This window comes from Anguilla anguilla, chromosome 10 (genome assembly GCF_013347855.1).
Source record: "Anguilla anguilla isolate fAngAng1 chromosome 10, fAngAng1.pri, whole genome shotgun sequence".
Classification (NCBI taxonomy): Eukaryota; Metazoa; Chordata; class Actinopteri; order Anguilliformes; family Anguillidae; genus Anguilla; species Anguilla anguilla.
Genome location: NC_049210.1, coordinates 30,245,461 through 30,265,500, shown reverse-complemented (window position 1 = coordinate 30,265,500; position 20,040 = coordinate 30,245,461). Strand labels below are relative to the sequence as shown.

The 20,040-nt window shown below is 37.6% G+C and overlaps 1 protein-coding gene across 6 annotated transcripts in view; it reads right to left on the bottom strand.

The window, feature by feature from the left end:
- LOC118237088 (PH and SEC7 domain-containing protein 4-like) overlaps positions 1-16,425 on the bottom strand; it is a 43,031-nt gene extending 26,606 nt beyond the window's left edge. Inside the window, exons 1-8 of one of the 6 annotated variants that reach the window (XM_035435517.1) lie at positions 16,337-16,425; positions 15,190-15,561; positions 14,860-14,967; positions 7,507-7,591; positions 6,766-7,321; positions 2,091-3,503; positions 1,540-1,620; positions 1,164-1,276 (exon numbers count right to left, since the gene is read on the bottom strand). In XM_035435517.1, coding sequence (XP_035291408.1) covers positions 1,164-1,276; positions 1,540-1,620; positions 2,091-3,503; positions 6,766-7,321; positions 7,507-7,591; positions 14,860-14,967; positions 15,190-15,348 — 2,515 coding nt within the window. In that variant the 5' untranslated portion in view covers positions 15,349-15,561; positions 16,337-16,425. Of the gene's footprint in view, positions 1-1,163; positions 1,277-1,539; positions 1,621-2,090; positions 3,504-6,765; positions 7,322-7,506; positions 7,592-14,859; positions 15,562-16,336 lie in introns of all 6 variants that reach the window. The other 5 variants (XM_035435518.1, XM_035435514.1, XM_035435515.1 and 2 more) reach the window with 5 other exon arrangements.
- Positions 16,426-20,040: the final 3,615 nt, after the last annotated feature.

Below are 20,040 nucleotides of genomic sequence, written 5' to 3'. Positions count from 1 at the left end.
GTAAAATGTTTGATTTTATTATTTCTCATGCATGAAATTCTTTTAGTTTATTGATAAATGTGATTATTGGTGACGATCAGGGCTCCACATGAACTTTTTGGCTCACCAGACACTATGACTGACTGCCCCCCCCCCCCCCCCCCCCCCCAAAAAAAAAAGATATATTGGAGAATGTAGCTGCCTAGACTTATTTGGACAAAACTTTTTATTTGAAACTATTATAGCTATCCAAACTGAGTAAATGCTGTGTGTGTGAGAGAGAGAGAGCGAGAGAGTAGATAAATCAGTTTTAACTGCAGAATATGAATATGCACACTCCACTAGCATGTGGAGTGCCACTAAACTAAAAGTTTAAAGCCGCAATGAGTATATAGTTTGTATGCGTTGCTATGTTTGGCAGTGGTTTGATTTCAGCCAAGTTCTTCTTATCAATTATACTCCCAGCTCAACGGTGGAGGCAAGACATGAGAGAGCAAACCGGATGAGCCAATGGGATGAGCACACAGTGTACACCCACTGCTCGGGAGTTGTAGTATCATGCAGTATCACTGGAAATTGACTTAATTATTGCATATGCCTTTTGTAAACTACAATGACTTTTTTTTCCTTAGAAGTGCTACAAAAAGTTCACCCACTGGTAAGAGTGACAGGAGTTACTGTACCTGCCACTTCCAAATTCTAGCCGCATTTGGTGGGCGGCAAGTGTTAATGTCAAGCCCTGATGATGACTGATAATGATGTACAAACACCGAAAAGCGCACAAGTATACTCAGCACTTGCCAATTACATATTTTTTTGCTTTTGGATTTACTTTAATCCTGCACTGGGGAGAGAGTGCGTTTTTAGGGACCACGCAGGTATGTTTTGTGGAGACTGATGAATGGCTGGTGTTTGCACACAATCCTGCAGGTGGGATTCCTTTTATGGGATTGCTAGGGTGTTCCCTAATGCAAATCAACATGAACAGGCACGCCTATTCAATTTACGAAAGATTGACGTTCATCCTCTGATACACCTAGGATATGTACAAAATCAAAGGTCTGCGCGTGTTTCATGAATTCCATGTTGGTTTTTCGTAGGAACCCTTACTAAGAACAAAAGTAAGAACAATTTAAGTGAAGTTTAGTAAATGTGGCCCACAGATAGAAAATCAGAGGGATTACTTGGGGAGGAGAAACTGTCAGGGTTGCACTGATGGAAACGATGAGAAAAATGCTCCAAAACTCGCTCTCTCTCCTGTGTTTCTCCAATCAGAACCACCACCTTGAGGAATGACCTTAGAAAAAGGAGGTGACAAACATGAAAATGGTTGCTTTCACCAAAATTTGATTTTGACTAGTTTATGTACTTCTTAACATTAAGAACACGTTGATTAAAAAAAATTCTAATCAATATTCAGTTGTGACATACAAAGCATTCAGCAACAATATTCTGACTGATCCATTGATTCATTCATGGTTTACTGATTGATTGATTGATTGATTGATAGATTGGTGATGTATCCATAATGATTTTTCAGTCTGCCCTACAAATGCTTACCTCAAGCCTTGGTTCAAGCTCTGACCAGTGAATTCAAAGAACTTTAAGTATTCCTCTCCAACTGTATGACTGAACTCATTGCTGAGATGGAAGGAAGAAAGAGACAGAAGTGAGGATGAGGATATTAATTGAGAAAGTAAATTAGATCAGTTTAGTTTAATTTGTTATTCACAGCAAGTCCTGAGAAACAGTGTGCTTATCTGAAGTTGAATGTTTAGTTGGAGCATGCACTGATTGCACTTCCATTTCAGCTCAGAGTAGACTGTTCCCCTGAGCCCTGACCTAGACTGAACCAATTTAACCCTACATCTGGCAGTGATCACATTTTGCAAAAAAAAAAAAAAAAATTGTCCAGTGCAAGAGATATAATTTACATTCTCTATAAAATTGAAATATTTCAATATGAAAACTGAAATATCATTAACAACACATATTTCTATCTGGTCATTAGTCTGCTAGTCACACCTGGAGTGCTTATACCCATCATCCTTTGACAAGATGTCAAATCATGTGTTTCCTAATTTTCCAGGCAATGGAAGTGAATGACATACTCTTTATTGAGGTATTTGACGACATCAGTGCGTCGCACATCCTGCAGCTTGTAGAGCTTCTCAGCAAGTCTGTGTGCCTCTTCCCTGTCCATACTCCCTTTGTTGTTGTGGTGGATGGGTCTCCATTTTTGCTCCTCGGTCTGTTGCGTTGGCAGAGGTTTCAAGATCTTTTTTGCATGCTCTGTATTGTCTAGCCCTAACTTGTGCTGTGCTATTGATTGGTCTGCCAGTTCAAATTGCCCTGACTGTTCTGGCCATTTCATCTGCACTGGCTTTTCTACGTGTTCTGGCAATTCTAAATGATCTAGTTGTTCTATCTGCCCTGACTGTTCCAGCTGTTTTGGATTTTCGATCTGCACCAGCTGTTCCATCTTTTCTGGGCGTTCCATCTGCACTGGCCATTCCGATTGATCTGATTGTTCCATCTGCACTGCCTGTTCTGTCTGTTCTGGCCATTCCAACTGTTGTGGTTGTTCCATCTGCCCTGAAGGTTCCATCTGTTCTGGCTGATCCATCTGCACCAGCTGTTCCATCTTTTCTGGGTGTTCCATCTGCTCTGTCTGTTCCAACTGATCTGTTTGTTCCATCTGCACTGGTTGTTCCATCTGTTCTGGCTGTTCTAGCTGTTCTAGCTGCTCTGGTTGTTCTACCTGCCCTGACTGTTCTATTTGTTCTGGGTCTTCCATCTTTTCTGGGTTTTCCATCTGCTCTGTCTGTTCCAACTGATCTAGTTGTTCCATCTGCACTGGTTGTTCCATCTGTTCTGGCTGTTCCAACTGCTCTGGTTGTTCTACCTGCCCTGACTGTTCTATTTGTTCTGGGTGTTCCATCTGCTCTGTCTGTTCCAACTGATCTAGTTGTTCCATCTGAACTGGTTGTTCCATCTGTTCTGGCTGTTCCAACTGCTCTGGTTGTTCTACCTGCCCTGACTGTTCTATTTGTTCTGGGTTTTCCATCTTTTCTGGGTGTTCCATCTGCTCTGTCTGTTCCAACTGATCTAGTTGTTCCATCTGCACTGGTTGTTCCATCTGTTCTGGCTGTTCCAACTGCTCTGGTTGTTCTACCTGCCCTGGCTGTTCTATTTGTTCTGGGTTTTCCATCTGCTCTGGCTGTTCCATCTGCTCTGGATGCTCTGCCTGTTCAGTCTGAACTGGCTGTTTCTTCTCAGACTGTTCTGTCTGCTCAGGCTGTTCCGTCTCTTCTGTCTGGTCTAACTGTTCTGACTGTTCTGTATGCTGTGCCTGTTCTCCCTCCTCTGATTTCTGTATTTGCTCTAATTGTTGCTGCTGCCCTGACTCTTCACTTTGTTCTGGGTGTTCTGTCCAATTCAGAAGCACTGTCTGGTCAGTGTGTTCATGTAACTCTCTGTGATTTGATTCAGCTTCTTCTGTTTGTACTGGCAGTGCCTTCTCCCTAAAAAAGCAACAATTCAAAGAACACATTGACCCTTGTTTTTGCAAACAATATGTTTGGTTGATATTGCTCAATTCAGATATTCAGACTTTCCACTAAATATGGAATAAATATACAATCTTACAATTGGTTTTACAAAAAAAGATGTCCCTTTCAAGATTCAGTGGTCATTTAGTGTCTTGAACAATCCGATTGTGAAATAAGCATGCAAATAGAAACCAGGGGTAGGTATTTATTTCGGCCACATGCAAAAACCCCACTTGCTTTTTATTCTGTTGTATTACTTTTCAGTTCGTTCCAGTTTGATAACTCTTTTATCCAGTAGAGGACAGTGTAAGCACAATGGTGTATGGCATGTCTCATTAGAAATGTATAATAACAATTAAGAGTCCCACAACAGCATGCATTGTTGGTTCAAAACAATGTTGTGCAGTCAACCTTAACGTTACTGTAGTGTACAAGCACTCCTTGAGGCGTAATTGTTTTTTGCTTTGGTTTTTGGAAGATTTTACTAATCTTGCCATGGTAACATGGATTTGGGGAATGGGTGAAGTATAGTGAGGATCCAGATGAATATTGCAAATGTGTACATATTATGGGCTTGTACTGTAAGATTTCAATTATTTACAATGTGTCATTTTTGATATTTGTTATATTCTCATTGGTTGTAATTGACAACTGTTAGCCTTTTTAAATAATACTCGTATTGTATTTTGTATTGGGGGGCTAACTAATAGGTGTTAGTAATATGGCATTGTGAGTGGCTTGCTTTGTTTGAATTCATACCAGTCACATTGAAATTGAGTGTCTTTCAAGAGGTTTGCAGTATTCTCTAATGCAGGCATTTCATATACTGTACTGTAGCGTAAGCGTTCATAGGCAGCTCATTCATGTGTTATGTTTGATGCAATAGTTTACCATGATGCTAAAACACTGCCAACATTTTTCTGATGGTGGAATATTTTATTGTAATCTTATTTTACATAATGTGGGGCATTAGGATCTCCATGGGCTATACTTGTGTTACTTAGAACATGGGAAATATTACATACTGTCGAGTACAGAAAAACATACGAGAGTGAATGATTTACATATTTAGGTTTGTGTTCCATAGTGTGTCACAATGTTTTAGCATTATTTTTGAACATGATATCAATGTTTCATCTTAAACCATCAAATGTATGTGATATATAATGGACAAACAGCATTTTAGGTTTTGGAGAGGTTTTCAATAGGTTTTTGGACCCCTTGATATCTTATATCCCTATAATGATGAAAAGATACAAATTTCTTCTTGTAAAAGTGATGCAAATGTGTGTTTAATGATTCAAAACAGTTGATTTGTATTGAAATATATGATTATGTTATGATTTCTAGCAATGCACTATTTAAACATTTTGGATGTATTTGAACTGATATCAGGTTACACTACTTACTTATTGCTTCATAGATATTTGCTTCAATTGATTTTTAACTAAATTATGAATATAAATTATTCTAATGGTACAAGTGTCAACTTTTCCATGGCTCTTTGATGCTTACATCTAGAGTTATAAAGCCTTAAATAGAACTCTGCCTAAATGGGCAAGGATTGCCCAGATTTGGCATCTGCACAAAGGGGTTAATTTTTTCAAAACAAAGATTTATCATTTGGTATCATTTGTGAAGTCATCAGACAGTCATAATCCAGAATCTTTCAAGATTCTTCAAATCTGTTTAGTTCACACCACAAATGTTATTTTTGATTCATGTTTGGATACTGAGATGATCATTGCAAAACAGCAACTTGTGATCAATTAACCATTTTTTTGTTCATCATTGTCTTACTGAAAGATCCATTTGTGGCTATGATTAAGCTTCCTGGTGGAGAATACCAGGTTTTATATACTGTGTCCTCCATAATGTTTGGGACAAATACATATTTTTCATTTGGCTCTGTTCTCTACAATTTTAGATTTGTAAACAAAGGACTCACGTGTGGTTAAAGTGCAAATTCTCTTCTTTTATTAAATCTTATTCTTACTCATTTTGGTTTGACCATGTTGAAATTAGGGCATTTTTATAGCCCCCCATTTCAGGGCACCATAATGTTTAGGAAATATTAATGTTATATAAATAAGTCATGCATAGTACTTTGTTGCATGCAATGACTGCTTGAAGTCTGTGACCCATAGACATTTTGCAGGTGCTGAGTATGTTCTGTGGTGATGCTTTTGCCAGGCCAGTACTGCAGTCGTCTAAAGCTCCTGCTTGTTTCGGAGGCTGGTTGTCTTAAGTTTTCCCTTAAGCATATGAAATCAATGGATTTAGATCAGGTGACTGACTTGACTAGTAAAGAAGTCTTTGGCTTCCTTTGTTGTTTTAGCAGTATGCTTGTGATCATTGTCTTGTTGTAGGATGAAGTACCATTCAATGAATGTGGAAGTATATGCTTGAACTTGAGCAGAAACACTTGAGAAACCATTCATCCCAAACACAATGGTGTCCGGAAATCTAAAACTGTGGAGCTGAATCAAGAAAAAATATGTCCCAAACATTATTGAGGGCACTGTATAATAAAAAGGTAGGATTTACAAGCCTTTTGGGGGTGGGGATGGTTCAGAACTTTGAAAGTGAAGCTAATTTGAATGGTTGAGAATTATTTTGAATTATTTAATGGAATTATTACTTGAACTACTCTAGCCTTATTTAACAGGTTCTTATTATGTAACTATTTTTTTAAATACATTAAATAACAAGACTCAAACAAGCCACAAGCAGCATCTCATTAAAACCCTTTTTCTGTCCTGGATATCCAAAGAGCCAGCATAAGAAAATGCATAGTAAAATAATGATTAAAATAACCGGTCTATAGCTGGAAACTTTTTTAAATAAAAAAAAATTTTGAATAAAAGTTCTACTGGACTTATTTAGTCAAAAATGAGAACATGGCAAACTAAGATGAAATATTCTATTGAATGTACGCATGGTTTCATTAGAACATTCTTTTGTCTTATGCCAGCTTTCTGAAAGATGCAGAATAGTGGCAAATGCAAAAAGACAAAATGCAACCACATGTTGATCAAAGAAATACTTATTTTTTGTGTTTAAGCTTTAACACATTCTCTGTACTGGGCAGAGATAACACTTTATGAAGGTGTCACATGTAAACAGCTCTGAATCACTGTTTCTGCAGTGGATGTGAAAATCACTGAGTAGTAATTTCATACTTGCTTTTGCATGGACTTTGTGTTAAGACCTGCTAAACTCACCAAAGTCTCACCTGGTACACTGACTGTGGAAATTTACTTTATGAAGTAAATTATTGTGGTCCTTCCTGTCTTCCTCCTTCTTCTCCTCTTCTTCTTCTTCTTCCTTCATTCCCTCCTCATAACCATTAAGACAGCAGGTTACTTCTTTACCCTGTATCCCATCCATTTCAGAGCTGACTGTGTCTTGTTTCAGTGCTACTACACTTGTGATGGGAATGGAGTACTCATCACTGAAGTGCATACAGTTGAGTTGGACAAGGTCACTCCCAGCTCTTGGGTTTGTCGCTGCAGAACACACCGGAGTGAGTTCTGCAGTAGACCCTCCAGATGATTCTGTTATTCCTGCAGACTCTGTCCACTCAGCATGACAGTCTAAGGGCTGATGTTCTTGGTCTGGTTGCCCATCTGTAGATGGTGATGGAGTTTCCATGGACTCAATCAAAGCTTGGGATTCAGCAGCCATTACATTTACCCCAGAATGTGTGGTGGGCTCTTGTCTTGTGCCCTCTGTTGCTTTGTGTGATTCACCTGTCAGAAGCTCTTTAGACGGTGCTGCAGGATCAAATGCTGTTGAAGGACAATGTCAGTTTGCATGATAAACACAAGCTTTGGGTTGCCAGGGACTAGATGTTTGCTTGAGAATAAGCATCATATTCCTTACTATCTGTACAATCTACAATACAGACCACCAAGCTGTTATTTTTTACTGCATGCTGATATGAATTATCATTCTCCCTCTGTAATGTAAGTACCTTTGACATCCTTCAGTTCTCCTCGTGTTAAACCGTCCTCTTCCTGTGAGTTTGTTGGAGGCTCCTCCTCCCTGCTGTCCTGCAACAGCAAGAACACAGCCCCACCCACTGAGTGTGGTCACAGGAAGCAGAAGGGGAGAGGGAAGGTTCTACCTTTGCAAATAGATGTACAGCAGAAATGAAATATATTGCTGTGATGTTCCTGTACCTGTCGGGCCCTTGCTATTGGATCCTTAAAGAACGTGTTAAACTTGAATTTACCCTCGAGAGCATCTTGCACATAAAACATAAAATGTGAGTGACATCAGCCTCACAAGGTAGAAAATAAATACCAGCTCACCCTGCAGTGGAAACTCTGCAATGGTTAGGGACTGCACAGAAAGGAAGTGTAATGAACTGCTAGAAACCGCAGACAGACAAAACAATTAAGTGCACACACAGAAACACACAGGCACAGACTAAGACTTATGTCCCAACTGCAGTTCGAGAGAAAGAAAAAGATCACCAAAAATAAACTGCTCCTTAACACTGACTTTCATGTAATAAGGACCTTAGCCCAAGCATGTAAACTGCCTCACTGGCACACAACTACAATGCACTGCGAAGTGAATTAGAAAGGTATCACTGTGGCAATGCTATTGCCAACTTCTTCTCTGTTTCTGTACAGCTACGTCACTGCATTTCCCTGGGTCTGGATTTCTTTAACCTACAGTCAAATTCAAATATGCTTAATGTCATGACCACACATCAGCAGAACATTACCAAATCAATAAAATGCAAGTAACAATACAAAAATAATAGCATAAGAGACACTTTTAGCTTATTTTATTTTTTTCAGGAAATGCCCCCTCATTTTCACCAAAAAGGTTAAATGTATGCATGCAATAGTAGTAAGAAAATATTTACATAATTGGGGACTGGGGATTAGTTAGACGCCCGTTTAGGGCTCAGAGTAGGAAGTTGTGGAGTCACTGCAAGCTCAGAAATTAATATTCCACAAAAAAGACTCACCACATTGTATAAGAGAAATCAACACTGAAGTTGAAAAATTAATGTTGTAGAAATATCTTCTTGGGGGGAATTCAACCTGACGTGGGTTATCAGGTTGAGTAGGATATTTAAGATTGTTGGTGTTGTGTTATGCTAGTATTGCAAGAGTGTATTCATTTATCATTGCAGTGTTAGTACTTCATGTTAGTTATTAAAATGCTTTTTATTTGAGTAGGGAAGCCAGATCCATGAAAAGCATGGTAAATTTTTATAAAGGAATTGCCATTGTTAATTGTAAGGCTGCCAGAAGAACGATTCTGCTATCATCTACCCACACATGTAAGTACGTGTAGTCTGCTAAACATCTTTGGAACTCTTAAACTGGGTTCTATGGTGAAATGAAACAAAAATAGAGCTCTTTGGCTACCAGCATCAGAGGGGGCTTGGCAAAAAATGAGGTGTGGTCATTAAGAAGACAGCCTGGTTGCCTCTGCCAGGAAGCTAAAACTGGGTCATGACTTCATCTTCCAGTGAAAGACAATGACACAAAAAATTCCTTCAAAGTGAAAAAAGATTAACTGACTACAGAAAGAATTTACAATGGCTATACACTAGAGATCTGCATCCTGACCCAAAACTTATGGGGCACGGTGTAGCATATAATTCTACCCAGCATATACATTTTTCCTGGGCATTCATTTTCCATCGCTCTCAGATGAAAATAACCAATCACTGCTCAACTACTGTACATGTGTGAAGTTGAGTGTTGTCTAATCAGATATGTCATATGTCTATTTGGATGACTATATTTTTCATTTCAATTTGTATGCATGGAGTGCATAATTGCTTGCCGCAGGTGCATAAAAAAATACACAGGTGCATATAAGGCCTGGATTTTTAAGCATTAACATTCATTCTGTGACCTGACTGAGTAGTTCCGAAAAAAGCTGCAACTATCCCGCATAAGTTGTGTAGCACTGCATGGGATAGTTGCAGCTTTTTTCGGCACTACTCAGTCAGTTGCAACTGACATCGATGGCTACACAACATGTTGCTGCACGCTCCTATTTGCACTTAAAGTAACAGCAGTCCTTAACTTTTTGCTAACTGGGTTCTTTCTGGCACACCATCAGTTTTTGTGGCTGGCGCGACCCAGAACGCTGTTAGTTTGGCTTTCCATTCAGGTTGTTCAAGTCTAGTCTAACATGTCTAAACATGTCTAAAACACAGTTTTTCCTTCATCACCCGATCACGAGTTCAGAACTAAATAAGAATGTCTGAGCAAATGTGAATTTCCCAGGGTTTTAGGTGCCATCGATACCTATGCGCAGATATGCGTAGTAGCATGCTCCTTCTACCCAAACATTGACTTATGTGAATCGAAATGGGGTCCACTCCATTAACATTTATGTAATCTATGAGGCAAACACAGGAAAATACAGGAAAGTATCAAGACAGTCAGATCCTGTTCCTGTTATTCCTACAGCATCAACTATGCGCATATGTAGCTACAGCATTTGTGTGGGGGTGGGCATAAACTTGGCATATGTATTCACTCTCATATACGTAGCTAGATATTGATGAGGTAATGAACATAATCAATTACATTGACGTCTGCTCTAGCTAGCAAGCTCCTATATAGCAAACAGAAGAGGTGTGTTAACTAATGCATCACAATGACGCTGAAGCGGCTATGTTTCTTTTGGCCAATATTTAATATTTAGCTTGAATTGGTTACACATTGCACCATGTTGGACTGGCATTCACTCTTATTGTATGTTAGCTAGTTATCGATGGCATAATGTAACTTTTTTGGACAGAAACATGTTATAATATTGTATCTAATCTCATATCAATTTTTTGGTGCCAGTGGGCAATGTAATAAGTACTTCTCTACTTCATCTACTTGTCCTCAAAGATTATGAAATGCATCACCTTTTTGGGAGAAAAATAGGCTACTAAATTCTAATCCCCTTAATTATTAAGCTATTGGAGTCTTATTTCAAATATTTACTCTCAAATCTAGCTACAAAGAAATGTTAAAACGAGAATCCTTTATTCGTTTTAAGTAACTTATGAATGGAAAATGAAGCTTGTTTCATCACATGAAAAGATGTAGACTACTCACTAGGCTACACAACTGTAAATAGTAGGCTATGCTTTACACAGTTCTCATTTATGATTATCAATATTCTGGGGTTTATGAACAAAGACAATTTTGGTGAATGTATTTGTCATTTTCGTTTAGTCACACATAAATTTGTCCAAATGTATAGGTCTACATGAACTGATTAAGCACTTTGTACAAGTTTAGTTTGCGATTAACCTGGTGAAACAAATGCATTATTAGAGTGACCATATACATTTTTTTGTGATAGCAGTACAAAATCACTGTGTAGATGGCAGTAGTAGACCATGGAAACCAAAAGAATATAGGAATATATACATACATACACTATTTGACCAAACGTATCTGGAAACTTGGTCTGGGGCTGTTTTTCATGGTTTGGGCTAGGCCCCTTTGTTCCAGTGAAGGCAAATATTAATGCCACAGCATACAATCACATTCTAGACAATTCTGTTCTTCCCCAAACTATTTGGGGAAAGGCCTTTCCTGTTTCAGCATGACAGTGCCCCCGGGAACACAGCGAGGTCCATATGGAATTGATTTTTTTTTTTGTCAAGAACAGTGTAGAAGTACTTGAATGGCCTGCACAGAGCCCTGACCTCAACTCCATCCAATACCTTTGGGATCAATTCGATAGCCAACTGTGACCTAATCAATGTCAAATCGTTTATTTACACCTGACTTGGCCCAAATCAACTAACATAAATTCTTGGCCCAAACCAAATTGAGTTGGGTCTTATGAGTTAGCTTTGTTAGCAACCAATATCTGATATCAAAGCACTAATGTAGCACTAAAGCACTGAGCTTATTACTGAGCTTGTCAGTTTAATTGAGAATTTTTCAATTGAAATGCTTCTGACAAGTCATGACTATCGAGCTATGTTGTTGTGTTTTGAAAAAAACTATGATGACATAACATGGATATGTGGAACAGTGGGTGTCTGTGGAGGTTGTAGTGGGTATAGAGCCAGCTTGGCTGGCAAGAAAGAAAGAGACATTATTGCATGTAACGTAGATAAAAATGGCAAATGTCTAGTTATGAAATGAAAAGCTTTTGTCTTGGCTCTTTGTGTACAGGTGCTTCTTGTTCATTGTTACATTGGAGGTTTTATAGCTGTTGTTGTTTATTCACTCCCTTTCCACCGCTGAAGTGTGGTAAGCATTCTGGCACAAAATGGCTGCCATGCATTACCCAGATTGGTGCTACACATTGGTGGTGGTTGAGGTGAGTTCTCCCCTTCCCTGTATAGTACTGGGCATCTGTGAACGTGCTATATAAATGCAATGTTTCATTCTTTCATTCAATTATTGATCCGAGGTTTTTTAATTTTTTTCCCCAATTATACAAATTGTTTTCCCATTGTTTTGAAATGGTTTAAGATCTTTGCTGAAGGTTTCAGTGTTATTGCACTTCTACATTTACATCTAAAACAGATGTTGACATTGTTTTGCATAGTAAAAATATAATAAAAGAAACTGTTCTTGTGCGGTTGTCATTGTGTAAGCCTATGCAAATTAATTTTGGTAGCATAAAAACTGCTTAATATGTAAAATGGATATTGCATTTGTTTTTATTTTAATTTACTTGATGTTGTAAAATGACATTAAATGGTCAAATTTACAGTTTTTAATAAAATGAACTTTAATTTTACCATGAATTACTGGCTAGTGAGTTGCATTACTTTTAAAGTTGATATGTGAAAATAGAGGTGATTAATTTAGAAACAGTTAATTACTGTAATTCTACAGTACCATATAGCTGTATTGTAATGGTCTCGTAAAAAGGTTAGCAGTAAATTACTAACGGAAATGATTAGCCATTCACCCATCCATCCATCCATTATCTTTACTCGCTTATCCTGAGCAGGATTGCAGGGGGTGCTGGAGCCTATCCCAGCGTGCATTGGGTGAGAGGCAGGAATACATCCTGGACAGGCTGCCAATCTATCACAGGGCACACACACCATTCACTCACACACTCATACCTATGGGCAATTTAGAGTCTCCAATTAGCCTACCTGCATGTCTTTGGACTGTGGGAGGAAGCCGGAGTACCCGGAGGAAATCCATGCGGACACGGGGAGAACATGCAAACTCCACACAGAAAGGCCCCAAGCCAAGATTCGAACCCACGACCTTCTTGCTGTGAGGCGACAGTGCTATTTTTTATCCTCAGCTCTGTAAAACTAAGTAAAGGGGTTACGTTTGGTAACGATGTTAGACTGTGTACAGTAAGTACTGTACGATGAGCTCTACTCTTCTGCAGTCTTCTTCCTCTTCTTCTTTAGATTTTTGGGCTTCCTCTTATGCATTCATCGTGTAAGTTCCTGTACTTGCATCATCATATTTGAATGGGATTGTTGCACCAGACACCACCAGCTGAAAATAGCATGTAGTAGAAAAATTTCTGAATGCTTATGCATTGAATAGATATACCTACAAATATGCCTGCTTGAAAAAGTAATAAATATGGCATTTTTTAATATGAAAAAGTAAAGATTGCCACTATAAGGATATTTTTCTTGCTGTATTATTTTTTACAGTGTGCTGTGTCTGTGTGACTGCTACCATCAATAATGCTATAGCAATCTGCTACTTGGCTGCTATGTCATACCTGTCAACCCTTTGGTTAGGCCAGAGGCATGGCGTGGCAGTTTCAACAGTTCTAGATGAGAGGGTTCTGATGAGCAGAGGTGCCCCAAATGTCAATTTTTGAAAATAGTTTTTTGTTAATAGTAAGAATAAAATTAAAAGTTTTTAGTATTACCCTAAAAACAGTCATGCATTCACCATTCACAGCTACATATGTAGCCTAACATTAACTAACCAAATAGTATGTAATTTGTCCTGATTTTGTTCTGGTGTGGTAACACACTGCATGTCCACAGGTGTTTACAGCATAAAACCCCCACAAAACTAAAGATATTGTATCATCAAATGCCCTGTCTCTCTGTCATTATGTTGATGCCCAATACAGGCTTGTGTGTAAAAATCAGCCTCAAGGCTATTTACATAACTGAAACATTTGAAAAGTTTATTGTGTAAAATAAGGTTATATACTTTAATTTTTAAAATGGTAGCACTGTGAAATACACTCAAAAATGAAAATAAAAAATAGTTGGACAGAGGTTGCAGGTGAAAGTATTGAGTCATCAAAAAACAAATTGTTGCCTTCATAAAATTAAAATAAATGATTGGATTTACTTAATAAAATTACGGACAGTGGTTTAACATTATTACTAAGTATGTGCAACATAAGTCACATATACTCAATAATATGCGTGCAACCACTGTCCAACAATTATTATTATTTTTTTTTTTTTTTGAGTGTATGTAATGTTTTATAGGCTGTTTTATAGGTTATATGTTTTGGATGTGTTATAGCCTATGTTAAAATGTTATAATTGGCCGTTTTATTCCAAAGTAACATTTTTACCAGATTTTCTTTTTAGGAGCGTATTTGTTTTTAAATTCAAATTCAAATTCATCTCAACAACAAAAAAAAAAAATTTATGTACAAAAATACAAAGTTACTCACAAAGCACTGTCACCTGTGCTCTCTTTCTTTTTTGTCCCAAACCTTATGGCACCTTGAAATAAGGAGGGTCTGTGCATAAAAGTGCTGTTATTTCTATATGGTAAAAAAAAAATGTATTTTAAAAAAATAATAAATAATAAAAATAATTTTAAAAAATACCTTTTACTAAAAGCTGAGAATCTGCACTTTATCCACATATGAATTATTTGATTACAAATCTAAAATTATGGAGTACAGAACCAGACAAGAAAAAAAATGGCTTTGTCCCAAACATTATGGAGCTAATTGTATATGTCTATCGAATTTGAGGGCATGCAGCATCTACACATGATCCACTTTACCAAAATCTACTCTAAATGCTACTGGTTTAAGTAACAAGCAGTGAACAAGTTGAAATTGGCTGGCTTGTAATGTCCCACACTAACAAAGGGAGGAATAATCATGAAATAGCTGACGTGAGTTTTTAGTTTACCATGCAAAGATATATTAGACACTGATAATATATCACTAAACATATAAAAATGGTCATAATATTTTTGAGTTGTACGTATGATTTAAAATATATATTTAAAATATTTTTCAAATCTCTAGTTCTGCATGCAGTAAATTATTAATAAAAAGAGGCACACAGAGTCAGACCTACAGGTCTACGCACCTAATTCTGTCCCCCTAACCTCACCCTGTGCAACTGCCTTACCTGCTCGGGGCCATCACTAGAGTATGTGCCGGGAGGGGGAGAGCCTTGAAAATAGTTTTCCATAAGAATGTTCTTCTCCGTCAAGGCTGTCTTATCACCTTCCTTCATCTGATATGGAGGGTGTAAATGAGAGGGAGGCAAAGAGAGGTCAGTCCAGTACATATCCAAGCTGGCCCCCTCACTGGAGTCCAGCTCATCACATGAGACGTTGCCAGACACTGCAAAATGTACAGCCAGTGTAGGACACTCGCAACATGGAGAGAGGGACATGCAGGGTCGTGTGAGCAGACCTGTGTCAACAGAAGCACCATTCCCTGTTATTTGCCTTGCCTCATTAAGTATATACAGCCCATTTCCATCCTCTTCCCCTCCATTCTCTGGCTTTCTATCTGACATTTGGCATTTCAGGGGGGCCCGCGGGTCCTGTAATCCCTGGGAATTAGACTCCTGCTGAACTAGATCTGAGACACAGCCTTGATCCTCCTCCATCACATCAAACCCAATCAATCAACAAAATGCAGCTGAGAAGGAAGCAGGTCTTAGAGGTTGATTTTAAACTTCTTCATTTGCGATCAGAAAGGTCTCCATACTGGTGCCATCAAAATGTCAGGATGATCACATAAGGTATTCCAGCAAAGAGCAATAAACACGTTGTATTCTGTTCTTGTGTCTTCTTCTTATGGTTCTGTGAGTACATGGGGTCTGGGACAGAGGAGGACACAGTGTGAGCACCAGTGCATTGTAAAATACCATCAATTGCATTTTGATTGGGCACAGACCTATTTAATGGGCCTTAAGTAATATAAGATTTATTATTTGATTGATTGATTATTTATTATCATACATCAGGACAAAGAGTTTGCTTGGGTTGTACATTTCTACTGAAATACAACAGTGGGTGTCTTCAAAAAATTTTCCTTCAAATTGAAAATTGTGAGTGGTAAATTATTTCAAATGAAGGTGAGTGAAACAAAATAAAAAAACAACAACAAAAAAAAAAGAACGCTAGAAACACTTGTTCAATTGACAAGTAAAAACTGCAGCATCACAGTGTATAACAGCGGTCTTGTATTTCAAGTGAACTATATCTAAGTATTTACATAATCTTTTTTCATTGCATTCAAATATCTTTTTGTATGACACCAAATCTTTCAAAATGGCGATCCCACAGTTACCACTTTTTTATCCCTCATGACATGAGCAACTGTCATGTCCTGAATAATGAGCGGAAAGGTCTGTTTGATAAAGTTTACATAAATTTGAGCATATCTCATTTTATGCTTATCAATTTTTGAACCGAGTGGCCTCAGCTATCTCTAACTACCTTGAATAAGTTTGAAAATATCAATTACCATATCAACTGACATTGCCAAACAACCCCCAAGCATCACACACCCCAAAAGCACACAAGATACTTCTAAGATGTCAACACATATCCTTCAAATATACTTAATTCCTGATTGAAAGAAACACTCACCGTGGCCTCCTTTCTACCTGTGTTACCCAGTTTAAATGCACGAAAATGCTCTTCCTCTTACAACACCCCACCCCCCAGACCCACTGAGCGGATGTGAATTGCTATAAATTTTGTTCAAACATAACAGGAGGCGTACACTTCCTTCAAACAGCAAGCAAGCAACATGCACAGGAAGACCGCAAAATGAGGTGGAGAAGAAAGATGTGAAAAACCTTTTTTAAAGAAAAATGAGGGGGGTTGACAGTTGTCCATTCTACACTATAGAGACATCAGTGAAATTTACTTGGCCAAATTTACTAAAATGCACTGGAATATTACAAACCTCTGACATTTAAATTCTTCTTGCATCAGTGTACAATACATCTGATCTTTCCAGCTCTGGTCAATTACCACTGTTGCTATTTGAAAAAGAAACTGATCATTGATATTATTAATTAATATTTTGAGCAACTTTATGCAATCACGAAACTAAAACTGCATTAATCACACAACCCTATCTGAATTGAGTGCACTCCTGCAAAGGGCTTTTGTCATTGGAATCAACTGATCATTAATATTATTAATTAATATTTTGAGCAACTTTATGCAATCACGAAACTAAAACTGCATTAATCACACAACCCTATCTGAATCAAGTTCACTCCTGCAAAGGGCTTTTGTCATTGGAATCAACTTATTTCTCTTCAGTGGAGTTCTATCCTCTTCTACAGGTGACAGGCAGGGCATTAAGAAGTGCTGACCAGAACCTTTTCAGAGGTGGTTACAGGCCAGCCTTCATCACCACTATAATTAGTCCATTAGAACAGGGTTGTCAAATTCCAATCATAAAAAGCTATCCATTATGGTTGTCTATTCCTCCTACTTCTGTCCTTAATTTATAAATTAGCCAAACCGATTTTTATGATAAAATGATACAGTTGAATGTTGTGCATGTACACTATACTCACATATTTTACACCAGTGTTATTTTTACACCAGGGGAAATTATACAACAAAAATGTACATGCAAAAATGTCTCTCCAGTAAATAAGTTTGGAGCCACTAATTCATGAAAATATTTTATTCATCTGTATAATAATCAATCAACTTGGATTTGTGTCACCTACAAAATCTTGCAAAAGATCTTCTAAGACCTTTAATCTATTTTTGGATTCAAATACTTTTCTGTGCTCTATTGATCTTGCCTGGTATAATTGAGCCTGCCAATATGACCAGAAGGTGGGGTTTGCACTTTTTGAGAGTATTTAATTTGGTTCTAATACACCAGATAAGATCAGTAAAGCGTAGAAAAGTATTTCAATCCAAACCAAATATGTATTTGACCCAGATCTGCCTGTCATTTTGTGCTTTTGCTGCTGTTTCCTGTATCATCGTCATCCCCGCCCACAGTAAGTAAAACAGGTTAGCCACAAATTCAATCTAATGAGAGTGATATCCTATCAGCAATACTCTCTTCATTATAGAGAATGAAAAAAAAAAACAGTTGTTGCCACTTTAATTCCAACAGACACAGAGAATGTCAGACACTATAAAAAGTCAGGTGCTCTACAATCAGATTTAACACACACCAATATCATTGCAGCACTTGCACTCAAAAAGGTAATATGATTTGATATGAATTGGTATTAGTCCATGACAACCACAAAGTTGTGCATGTTAAGCGCTTCCTATGTAAGCACAAGCTGCAGTCACTAGTAAAGTAAGGCATAATAACAAACTTATAAAATAAATTATCTGATTTATATTATGTAGGCTGACCAGATGGACTACCCAATCCTGTCATCTTTTTTCAAATCTAATATATGGTCACCCTAACATTATGGTTAAAAAAATGTTTTTGCCCTTACTTAATGTTTATCACTTACACACCCGGAACCATTCTAAAGACAAACTCTTGCATCTTATTAAAAACAATATTAAAGGCAGGCCGATCTACCTTAAACTTCTTTTTTCCTTTGTTAACCTGAGTATTTATTCAACAGAAGTGGAGGAACCTGAAAACTAAGAAGACACAATATAGTACCAGTCATTCACACATAGGCAGTAAGAATTTGTCCACGTGAAAATGTGAATCCCTGCTTGTGTGTGTGAGTGTGTGTGTGTGTGTGTGTGTGTGTTTGTTAACCACCAGCAGTGCTTTGTGGTTGCAGTTAGAACTACATAAACTGCAGACTTAATAACATAGTACATAAATGTAAAGAGATGTGCTAGTGGACAAAATTACTGGAAAAAAGAACAAACTGGCATAAAGATGCAGATAAATGATAGAGATTTTACTCTTTTTTCACCTTTATAAAATTGTTATTTCATCTATTTAATGAAAAAAGAAACACCCATTTTCAAACACCATATCACCCATGTGAAAAAGTAATTACCCCTTTATTTTTATTTATTTATTTTTTGTCCAGTCTCGTGTTTTAAAGTATTTTATTTAAATGATCTTTTAAGCATTATGGCAGTATGCTCGTCACTGTCGTCATTTTCGCTTCCCAGCTATTTTTTATTATTTTTTTATCGCTTCCTTTGTATTCTTTTTTCCCCTCTCCCCTTCTCCTCTGTCCCCCCTCCCCCTCCCTCTTCTCCTCCCCCTCTGTGTACCTTTCCCATTTATATTTATGATTTTTTATTATTCTTTTTATATATGTAATAAGAGATTTTACTCTTATTACAAAGGTTTCCTCTCAGATGCAAAGCTTGAAAGTAGGCAAAAACAGGCTACCAGCTAACAGACCTCTATCCCTATTTCAAAAGAGAAATGCTGTTAAAATATGTCGTTCTGTCACAATTCTTCATCCATGTACCTGCCTGAAAAGAAAAGTGGCACAATAGTATCTTGACATCCTGCATAATTCTTATAACAGCAGAAGACCAAATACATTCTGTTGGCAGTACTCAAAGGCCATCCTATCAAAAGCAATACTATCATGCAGTTCACCTCAAACCCCCAGCTAAGCACACAATATAACAATTTTAAGAACTGCTCTCCCTTGTGGCAGCAAAAGGCTCCCCAAAAAACTGTCTAACAACTTACTTCCTGGGAGTGACATCTGAAAAAAAGGTTTCTGATGACATGGCATTCGCATGCTCTCGGTAGTACAAAAACACCCCCTTTTTCTTCCATGTCTGATCACAAGCTTTTGTCCAAGGGCTGTGACACTGGATACTCCTGGGAAGGGGAAAGGTTGAAAGAGGAGTTTGAGGCCTGAAGGCAGGTAGCAGCATAGAAGGGGAGAGGCCAAATCTCATTCCACTGTGTTCACGGGGCTTCATTTCAATGTACGTACCATGCCAATATTAGTTCAAAGTTTAAAACCAAACAATAAATAAAATTATTTAAATTCTCTGAAAATAAATATCACATATTGCAAATGATGTCCCTACTACATGACAAATGTTGAATGAAACATTCTTGAATTTTACAGGCCATACATAATGTGTAATTATATAACATGTAATTAATGTAACTCATTTGAAATCGTGTATCTAAAACAATAGATAATTTCGTAATAGACTGTACTGGGGAATTTTATAATTCGAATAACAAATAAACATGGTTTTAGATTTAGGCTGCTGTTCAAAGTAGGTTTGTGGAATGAAACATGCTTATTGCCGAGTCAAGAAGCATTCCTCGGCCTTCTGACAACCATTGCTGCAAAACTACTCCGGTGCTCTGGGTGGCGGCATCACGAAAAATAGCATGACCA